The 10225-nt window shown below is 35.6% G+C and overlaps 3 protein-coding genes across 3 annotated transcripts; 2 read left to right on the forward strand and 1 right to left on the reverse strand.

The window, feature by feature from the left end:
• Positions 1 to 409: 409 nt before the first annotated feature.
• GCK72_000090 (uncharacterized protein) lies at positions 410 to 2800 on the forward strand (the record flags this gene model as incomplete). The annotated part of the gene is made up of 3 exons (XM_003091990.2): positions 410 to 523; positions 690 to 794; positions 2645 to 2800. The coding sequence occupies 3 exons, from the start codon at positions 410 to 412 to the stop codon at positions 2798 to 2800; spliced, it is 375 nt and encodes a 124-aa protein (XP_003092038.1).
• Positions 2801 to 3015: 215 nt separating this feature from the next.
• Positions 3016 to 9316, forward strand: GCK72_000091 (uncharacterized protein; the record flags this gene model as incomplete). Its single annotated transcript, XM_053722259.1, has 5 exons — positions 3016 to 3081; positions 4062 to 4479; positions 5452 to 5711; positions 7248 to 7517; positions 8816 to 9316. The coding sequence occupies 5 exons, from the start codon at positions 3016 to 3018 to the stop codon at positions 9314 to 9316; spliced, it is 1515 nt and encodes a 504-aa protein (XP_053590904.1).
• On the reverse strand, positions 5102 to 9470 carry GCK72_000092 (uncharacterized protein; the record flags this gene model as incomplete). Its single annotated transcript, XM_053722260.1, has 4 exons — positions 5102 to 5134; positions 5495 to 5721; positions 8958 to 9292; positions 9418 to 9470. 4 exons carry the CDS (start codon positions 9468 to 9470, stop codon positions 5102 to 5104), a joined length of 648 nt encoding a protein of 215 aa, XP_053590905.1.
• Positions 9471 to 10225: the final 755 nt, after the last annotated feature.

Below are 10225 nucleotides of genomic sequence, written 5' to 3' on the forward strand. Positions count from 1 at the left end.
GCACAAAAATGCCGATTTTGAAGGTTTTTTATAGTGAAATAGGTAGAAAAAGAGAGTTTTTATGTCTAGAAACCCGAATTTTGACACCAAAATGCAAAAATTCTGGTGAAAAACTCAATTTTTTCAACTATTTTAGTGAGAAAATTGACAAAATATGAATGTCTGAGTTGAAAACCCGGATTTCCACTCGTTCTCAGCTCTAAATTTGCAGGTTTTCCCAATTTTACAGTAGAAATAGCAAAAGTTTCAATTTTCCACCGAATTCCCTACAAAAACTCGATTTCTAAGCTAAAATCCCGGATTTCCACTCATTTTCGCCTTCAAAAGTGCATTTTTTCCACTCCGAACCCGTTTTTTCCTCCGTTTCCACACAAAAATGCTCAAAACTTTCCCAAATTTGCAGCCTATCATGGGAACTAAACTGTCCGTCTCTTTGGAAGGAGCCAACAGTCCAGAAGTTGCGCCACGTGTCGACAGACCGCCCACCTTCGATCCTCAATATGGATTCGAGCGACCGAGAAAGGTTTTTTCAGCGAAATTTGATGAAAATTGCTTTTTAAAGTCAAAATGCGTTTTCTAGACGGAAAACTGGCGAAAATCGTACTTTTTGAGTGAAAAATGCTATTTCTTAGCTATTTTCGCCTCAAAAACTCAATTTTTTAACTCAAAAATCGTATATTTGATTCCAGGTTCGCGAAATGAAGGCCACTTGGGAAGAGATGGAGCAGTGGAAGTTGAAACCGGCTCAACGTGACTATTGTGCTCATCATTTGATTTCACTCATGAAGTGTCAGGTAGGAGTGGAAAATATCGAATTTTCAGCGAAAAAATCGGAGAATTTCAGTCGAAAAACCTTAAAAGTGTTGAAAAATTCGGTCAATTTCTCCGAAAAATCTGGATTTTCAGCAATAAAATATCGTCAGACACTCATTTGACTGTGTAATTGAGCGAATTTGGCATTTCCAACGCTCAAAAACCTGAAAATCATTGTCAAATATCATTTTTTTTCGATAAAAATGATGATTTTAAACAAAGTTTTTGAAGTAAAAATGCAAATTTTCATCTGGAAACGTTCTAAAACTCAATAGAATCTGTCTGTCTGTCTGTATATCTGGATGTCCATTCAACAGTCGAATTCCAGCGATAAATCTCTCATTTCTGACCCATAACATGCGTCGATGGCGCCCCAGCCTGTTTGAGTACTAAAAACCTGAAATTTCCTTGCAAAAATCAATTTTTTGAGCCGTTTCAGCCAAAAATGGACAAAAAATGCATTTTCAGAGCTAAAAACCCGGATTTCTACTCGATTTTTGCTCGAAATGTGCATATTTAATCAATTTTCTGTGCTAAAACTCGAATTTACACACATTTTCAACGCTAAATATGCAATTTTCCCCAATTTTTTCATATAAATAGCGAAAGTTTGCGATTTTCCAGTCATTTTCACCTTCAAAATCAGCTATAAATCTCGAAAAAAATAGTAATTTTTCAAAAATCGATTTTAATTTCCACTCAAAAAGTTCAAATTTCCACTAATTTTCAGCCCTAAAAGTGCAAAATTCCCTATTTATAGCGAAAATTTGCAATTTTTCACTCAATTTTCCCCATTTTCAGACCCAAAACGCTCCAAAGCTGTAAATTACAAGCAAAAATCGATTTTTCCACCTTTTTTAACCGAAATTAAATCAAAAAACCCGGATTTCCACTCATTTTCACCTCCAAAAATGCGTTTTTAATCAATTTTCTTGAAATAATCCAATTTTTCACTCACAAGGGAACCTTTTAAGTGGTCCTTAATGCCAGCAAAAACGACATATACAGGGTGAAAGAGCATGTTTCAAAACCTATAAATCAACTTTCAAAAGTTGCTTCCGTGACCTGTAAGTGTCAGAAATTGCCATCTGAAAATTGACCATCTTTACCATTGATTTGCTGCATTTCGCCCTCTCGCCTCCTCCAAATCCTATCACGTTTGTAATAAACTGCGGCGACACTTTAAAAACGTGTTCGGATGGCGCAGGTGGTTAGCGTTTAGGTGGAGGAAATTTTTGGGCTGGTTCGACCCCTTCGCCATTTTTTTCTTTTTTTTTGTTTGATTTCTTTTTTTTTCCAGTTTTTTTTTCAATGTTTTTCTGGAAGCTATCATAAAAGATTTTTCACCTCCATCTGTCAACCGGCAGATCTCTCTTATAATCATCAATTGAAAGGGATTCAGAAGAAAATCACGTTGATGGTGGTACAAAAAAGACTTACATGATATCTTTCAAAAAACATTGAAAAAAACTGGAAAAAAGAAATCAAACAAAAAAAAAGAAAAAAATGGCGAAGGAGTCGAACCAGCCCAAAAACTTCCTCCACCTAAACGCTAACCACTTGCGCCATCCGAACACGTTTTTAAAGTGTCGCCGCAGTTTATTACAAACGTGATAGGATTTGGAGGAGGCGAGAGGGCGAAATGCAGCAAATCTATGGTAAAAATGGTCAATTTTCAGATGGCAATTTCTGACACTTACAGGTCACGGAAGCAACTTTTGAAAGTTGATTTATAGGTTTTGAAACATGCTCTTTCACCCTGTATAGGGCGTTTTTGCTGGCATTAAGGACCACTTAAAAGGTTCCCTTGTCAATTTTCCTCATTTTTCAGACCCAAAACGCTCCATTCGCTGGTCATGCGTGTGACGGAGAGCGTGGAGCATGGGACAAATGTGAATACGAGGATCACATTTCGAGAATCAAAGAATTCGAACGAGAGAGACGTCTGTTGCAGAGACAAGCGAGAAAAGAGGCTGTTAGTGCTTAAAATAGAGCATTTTTGAGTGATTTTTCGGATTTTTTTGGTTTTTTTTAATAGAAATAGTTTTAATGCGTCTCCTCTCCTCTGAATATTCGATAAATCTTGATTTTATCCATTTATATCTCATTTTCTATGTATTTTTCAAATCTTTTATCTGAAATTATTGATTTTTTACCTTTTTCTGATTATTTTTATCTAAAACGCCCTAAAATATTCCAGAAATGTCGATAGACATTCAGAAAATAGTGCAGGCGACGTTGGTTGGCAAACCGGAGCACGATGAGCAGGTGAGTGACTGAAAAGTGTTGAAATTATGCTTTTTCAGCTATTTTATGGTGAAAAACAGCTAGAAAAAGGACGTTTTTTGACTGAAAACTGCTAAAAATGGGATTTTTAGATGGTTTTTTTCTTTTTTTTTTGGGTAAAAAGAGAATTTTCTCCACAGAAAAAAGTGAAAAATGATATTTTTGACACGAAAATGACGATTTCCGATGATTTCTTGCTAAAAACCTTGATATTTTTACTGGAAATCGGTGAAAAATCAGATTTTTCTCAAAAAACAGTTTGAAAATTAGAGTTTACAGCTATTTTTCACCAAAATTGGCCGAAAAAGCGACTTAAAATGAAGTTGTTTGTCTGAAAATTGCCGAACAATGACAGAAAAAGGTCATTTTTCATCCAAAAAATCACTTTTTCACTCAAAAACTGCTAAAAATAACTTTGAAAGCAGATTTTTGACCTAGTTTTGTGCATTTTTGACTGGAAAACGCGATTTTTGGGCTTAAAATTAATCAAAATTGCTTTCCAAACACTCAATTTCTAAACATTCGTCTCGCTTGTCAAACGGAAGTTTTGGTTTGGAAATCATCCAAAAATTCTGCTTAAAATGCCAATTTTAGCCGTTTTTCTCTCAAAAAAATTCAGATTTTTCAGTCTAAATTCACTCAATTTTCTGACATTCATCGATTGTCTGAAACTGAAACTTTACTCGAAAACTTCTAAAAATGACTTTAAAAAAAGCAGAATTAACAATAAAAACCCCTGATTTTGGACATTTTTGGCTCAAACATGCGATAAAATCTATCAAAATAACTCTCCAAACCTTCAATTCACTCAAATTTCCATCATTTCCAACTATTTTCAGTCATTTTCCATCCAAAAATTAATTTTCTGTCTCGAAAACTGTTTAAAGGCGTTTTTGGTTCAAAAATACTTAAAATTTCAGATTTTTTGTGCCAAAATCTTCAAAAATTCCCTCATTTTTCAGACATTCATCGATTGTCTGAAACTGGTTGGTTCGAATCGTTCACCAAAAGAAAAGGAGCTGGGATTTGCTCTTCTGTCTCGAATGGTAATCAAGACGTCTCCTCAGTCGCTTCGTCTCGTTCAGACTCGTCTCGCCAATCGATTTGCTCAGATCTCTGATCATTTTCAGTTTTCTGGGGCTCTATTCGTTCGAGAAGTTCTTGTTAGAAATCCGACGGCTGGAGATCTTCATTCGGTTACTGTATTCAAAATTATTCTCAATTCTATTGATGCGGGCGTCCAATCGATGGATCCGACTGTCAGAAGTCTCGCTGCTGAGTTATTCGGATTGAGAGTTTCGAATCAGAATTTGAGTCTTTTATTGAACACTTTGGATGTGTTGTTGACGACGAAGACTAAGATCAAGAATGTATCGAATGGTACGGAAACTGATAATTACTGAAAATCGCTATTTTAGACTCAAAAATCGTATTTTTTCATCTATATTTGGCGTTTGAAGCTGAAAATCATAGAAAACTGGCTGAAAATCGCGATTTTAGACTCAAAAATCGTAATTTTCATCTATATGTGGCGTTTGAATCTGAAAATCATAGAAAACTGGCTGAAAATCGCTGTTTTAGACTCAAAAATCGTAATTTTCATCTATATTTGACGTTTGAATCTGAAAATCATAGAAAACTGGCTGAAAATCGCTGTTTTAGACTCAAAAGTCGTAATTTTTCATCTATATTTGGCGTTTGAAGCTGAAAATCGCTATTTTCAGCTGGATTTTAGAGTTTTTTCTCCGAATTTTTGTGATTTGAATCTGAAAATCGCCATTTTAGACTCAAAAATCGTATTTTCCATATATAATGAGCGTTTGAAGCTGAAAATCGCTATTTTAGCCTATTTTCAGCCTCAATCGCTTCATATGCAAAATTGCGAATTATAAGCCTAAAATTGCTATTTTCAGCCAATTTTCAGCGATTTTCAGCTGGATTTTAGAGATTTTTCACCTATATTTGGCGTTTGACGCTGAAAATCGCTATTTTCAGCTAGTTTTCAGATATTTTCAGCTTCAAACACTTCATAAGACTGTAAAATTGCGATTTTTGAGTGCAAAACACATCATATAAGCTCAATTTTAAGCCTAAATCGCTGTTTTAGACTCAAAAATCGTAATTTTTCATCTATATTTGGTGTTTGAAGCTGAAAATAGCGATTTTCAGCTAGTTTTCAGATATTTTCAGCTTCAAACGCTTCATAAGAATGTAAAATTGCGAATTTTAAGCCTAAAATCGCTATTTTGAGCGAATTTTCAGCGATTTTCAGCTGGATTTTAGAGTTTTTTCCCGAATTTTTGTGTTTTGAATCTGAAAATCGCGATTTTCAGCTGTAATTTCAAATTCCAGACGTTCTGCAACTCTCGACCCTTGGTGTGACTTCCCACCGTACCTCTCTAACGTGTCTTCTTTTCGAAGTGCTCGCAGTGTCACTTGGATATGCTCCGAGAGTCGACAAATCGAATGTCGATAAACGATTGTCTGTCGATCGGAAAGATATCATTCGAGTCATTGAAATGGGAATTCGGAATCCGTCGACTACTCGTTCGGCTGCATTCACCGCGTTGAGATCTCTCTGTCTCAATGCGAAATACTCGTTGATTCCTATGGTAAGAGGATCTGAAAATCGCTGAAATTGATGATAAAATCCCTCCAAAAATCGGATTTTTTCATTTTCGACTCGAAAAATGGGATTTTCAGCCTAGAAATTAGATTTTTGAAGGACAACTATACTTTCTCAATGCGAAATACTCGTTGATTCCTATGGTAAGAGGATCTGAAAAAGTAGTGAATTTCTGCGATTTTTGAGCCGTTTTTAATCAATTTTTGATGATTTTCACGCAAAATTAGATAAAATGCCGAAAAATACAAATTTTCCACCGTAAATTGAATTGCGCCGAAATTTGGGTCGAAATAGGTTAAAAATATAGATTTTCCGCGATTTTTGAGTCAAAACTTGGTAAAAACACCCGAAAATGCCAATTTCTATCTTAAAATTGAAGATTATCTGCGATTTTTAAAAAATATTTAAAAAATAGATGTTTTTGAGACCAATCGATTCGATTTTTCAAATTCTAGCACAATTTTCTATGAATTTGGTGCAAAAATTGGGTAGAAATCTGATTTCTAGTCGAAAAACTCGACTTTTCGAATAATTTCAGCCATTTTTGAATCTGAAATCGATCCCAAAATACAGTTTTTATGCTTAAAAATCCATAAAATGACTACTCGTTCGGCTGCATTCACCGCGTTGAGATCTCTCTGTCTCAATGCGAAATATTCATTGATTCCTATGGTAAGAGGATCTGAAAATCGCTGAAATTGATGGGAAAATCGAGTTTTCTCACTGGAAATCGGATTTTTTTCATTTTCAACTCGAAAAATATGGAGAAAAAATGGGATTTTCAGCCTAGAAATTAGATTTTTGAAGGGAAAACCTACTTCTTCAAGCACAAAAACTATAATTTTGGAGCTCTTGAACCGATTTTAAATTTAAACATCGCTGAAATTGTTCGTAATTTTTTACTTTGTTTTTTTGCGAGATTTCCCACTAGAAATCGAATTTTTTGCGAAAAATTTACATTTTTAATTAAATTTCTGGGTAAATTGCTAATTTTTGAATGAAAATTATCAGAAATTGACGAAAAAACGGCGTTACAATTAAAAAATGCTGAAATTATTCAATTTTCAGCTAGAATTTGAAAAATCGGACCTAAAAATCTTATTTCCAGGCTGTAAATTCCATTTTTCTTCGTATTTTTGAACATAAACTGCCAAAAATCCGATTTCTAGTGGGAAAACTCGATATTCCGAACAATTTTTGTCAATTACAGCAATTTTTAAATCTCAAATCAATTCAAAAACCATGAAAATGTACATTTTTCAGTGAAAATCTCATTTTTCTTCATATTTTTTGCCTGGAAATATCAAAAAATTCCCATTTTCAGAACTTTTCCCCACCCAAAAATCGTGATTTTTACTGCATTTCTTGCATTTTTTTTTGGAATTTGTTCATAAAATGTACATTTTCTCTGAAAAATGTGGATTTTTCAGCGAAAATCTCCCGTTTTCTGCACATTTTTTTACTGAAAGTGGTCAAAAATCCCAATTTTCATCGCCTAAACCCAATTTTTTTTCTAATTCAGATCGGTCGAATCGTGTCGACGCTGATCTCAGAATTGGAGACTCCAGATGTCGATTTGATGAAGACATTGGCATTCATTGCGAAGACGTATGGACCCATCACTTCGACTATTCACAAACATTTCTACGTCATTTTTACCGCGTTGAAACGTCCGATGCACGAATTGGATTACGGTAGCCACGTGGCTGATCTACTTTCGACTATCATCGAATCGTCGGCTGGATTGATTAAGCCAGAAGTGTTCGTCACAGTTCAGAAGGCTGTTTGTGAGGTAAATCGAATGGAAATGACGGTTTTGAAGTGGAAAATGCGATTTTCATCAATTTTTGAGGCGGAAATAGCCTTGAATGTGGTGAAAATCGATAAAAATCCTCTAAATTGAAGTATTTTTCACGATTTTCAGTCAAATTTGAGTGGTTTTCAGCTAAAATTGGCTGAAAATCGCGGATGGCCGAACTTTTTTAAACGATGATTTTCAGTCAAATTTTTCTTATTTTGAGCGTAAATCGGCTGAAAATAGCTGAAATTTCATAGCATTTCAGCCAAAAACTTCAAAATTCTGCTAATAAGAGTCATTTGTCCTGCTCTTTTGCACTTTTGACGTCGAAAATGTGACTTTTGTCAATTTTAGACACTGAAACAGCCTTGAATGTGGTGAAAATCGATAAACATCATCAAAATTGAAGTATTTTATGCGATTTTCAGTCAAATTTGAGTGGTTTTGAGCTGAAATTGGCTGAAAATCGCTAATGGCCGAACTTTTTCTATTTTCAGATTCTAGGCCAGCAGACGGAAAGCTCTTCTTCGCTGGCCTAGAAATCCAAACAGAGAAAAGCTCGGCCATCATTAATTCCGGGCATTTTTCAGTCTGAAAATAGCGTTTGAGGCTGAAAATAGCTGAAATTTATATTTTTTACAAATTACCAGATTTTCAGCTAATTTAGGCTCAAAATCATACAAAATTTCTCTGAAAATCGCTTCAAAATCATTAATTTCTTTGTGTTTGAACGATGTAGAAAAATGCAGTTTTGGCACTTTGAAAACTGATTTTCACTCGATTTCCCCGATTAAAAGGCTGAAATCCCCCTCAAAAACTGCAAGAAATAGGTTGAAATTATGAAAAATATGGAATTTTCGCTGAAATTTGCAGTTTTTGGCTGAAAATTGGGCTTTTTCAATAAATTTCAATTTAAATTGCCTGGAAATCTTGAAATTCGGTGAAGATGAAGTTTTATCTATTTTCAGCGAATTCCGGAAAATCGATTCAAAATTGCAACAAATTTCAATTTGAATCAGCTGAAAATCTTGAAATTTGTTGGAAATATATGAAATTGCAGCTATTTTCAGCCTATTTAGGCTTAAAGTCACAAAAATTTCTCTGAAAATCGCTTCAAAATCGCTAGAAATCTCAATTTCTTTGAGTTTGAAAGTGCTGAAACTGGAAAAATGCAGTTATCAAAAAAACTCAAAAAACTAATTTTCACTCGATTTCCGCTATTTCAAGGTTTGAATTTCATCAAAAATCTGGAATTTTCGCCGAAAATTGCTTGAGACCATCCAAATTTTCAGTCAGCCATAATGCACCCGGACGAATCAATGTATCTGCAATTGCTCGCCGCGTTCTTGGCTCTCAACAATGAATTCGTTCCGTCTCCACTTCAAATCGCTCGTCACGTCGTCGCCCGAACCAATTCCAGATGTCATCACTCACATCGTCTGAAAGCTCTGAGCGATGTGACGTCACGACCACGGACGTCGGATTTGGCCAATGTGAAGACGGTGAAGAAGACGTTGATTCTCCAGAAGGAGGAGACGACGATTGAAGTGGATTCTGAGGAGGCTCCAGAATCTCCAGAATCTCCTGAAGACGTTGACGTCGAGGACGTCATGGAGCCAGAAGACGTCTCGCCACCACCGACTCCAGAAGTCTCCAGAAAGAAGAAGAGTAGTGAGAGTTCCACTCCTGTCGTCGTCAAGAAGAAGAAGAAGCGTGACGTCGTCGTCGCCACGAATCTGTTGGAGGGAGAAGCGTCGGTCGACGATATTCTGAATCTTTTTGATATGTCTTAACTCGTTTTTTGTTAATTTTTTAGTGTAAACTCGCTCTATTGAGAATTAGAGCCGTGTACTCCACGTGAACAAGTTGGATTTGGCTGAAATTCAAATTCCACCTTCTCCTCGTGGAGTACACGACTCGATTCTCAATAGAGCGCGTTTTCACCATTGTTCTTGTTGTTTCCTTGTTGATTTTCCTGGCTGAAATCGTTTTTGTTTAAATTTAATTTAATGCTTTAAGGGGCGTGGCCTAATGATCTGAAAATCGCTTATATTATTCAAAATACCATATGTACATTGTGTGGAAGGGGCGTGGCTTAGTGCCGCCGCCGCACAAAAATCTAGGAAGGGGGAGGAGCCTAAACCGCTGAGTTTCGGTGAAAAAGTGTACAGAAAAAGAAAAATTTGGAGGGGGAAAAAAGAAATAAGAAGAAAACCCATAGAAAATGATTAGATAAAAGGAGAGAGAGATTATGCATGAGCCGACTTTTTGACGGGAGCAGCAGAGACATCCTCTTCCTCGACGTTTTGTTGATGATCGGCATTTCGTCGCGAGTATTCCACTTCTCGTTCGCCGAGAATTGCTTCTCTGAAAAAATTTCATGGTTTCGAAATGTCCCAAATTGTGGTTTCGAAATGACCTGGTTTCTAGAATTTATGGAAACTAGAGTTCTAGGCCATGGAAATCTATTAGAAATTTTAGTTTTTGAGCTTTAGACCCCCCAAATCTAGAAATATTAAACTTTTCAGCAAAAAATACGGCAAAAATCGTATTTTTTGATGGGTGGCCGAGTTTTGGAGCTCTAGGCCATAAATTATAAATTTAAGTTTTTGCACTGAAAAAAAACACATTTTGAGCTCTAGGTCACCGAATTCTAGCAAAAATGAAATTTCTCAGCTTAATCGACAATTTTTTTCAGATAA

This window comes from Caenorhabditis remanei, chromosome I, assembly GCF_010183535.1.
Source record: "Caenorhabditis remanei strain PX506 chromosome I, whole genome shotgun sequence".
Lineage (NCBI taxonomy): Eukaryota > Metazoa > Nematoda > Chromadorea > Rhabditida > Rhabditidae > Caenorhabditis > Caenorhabditis remanei.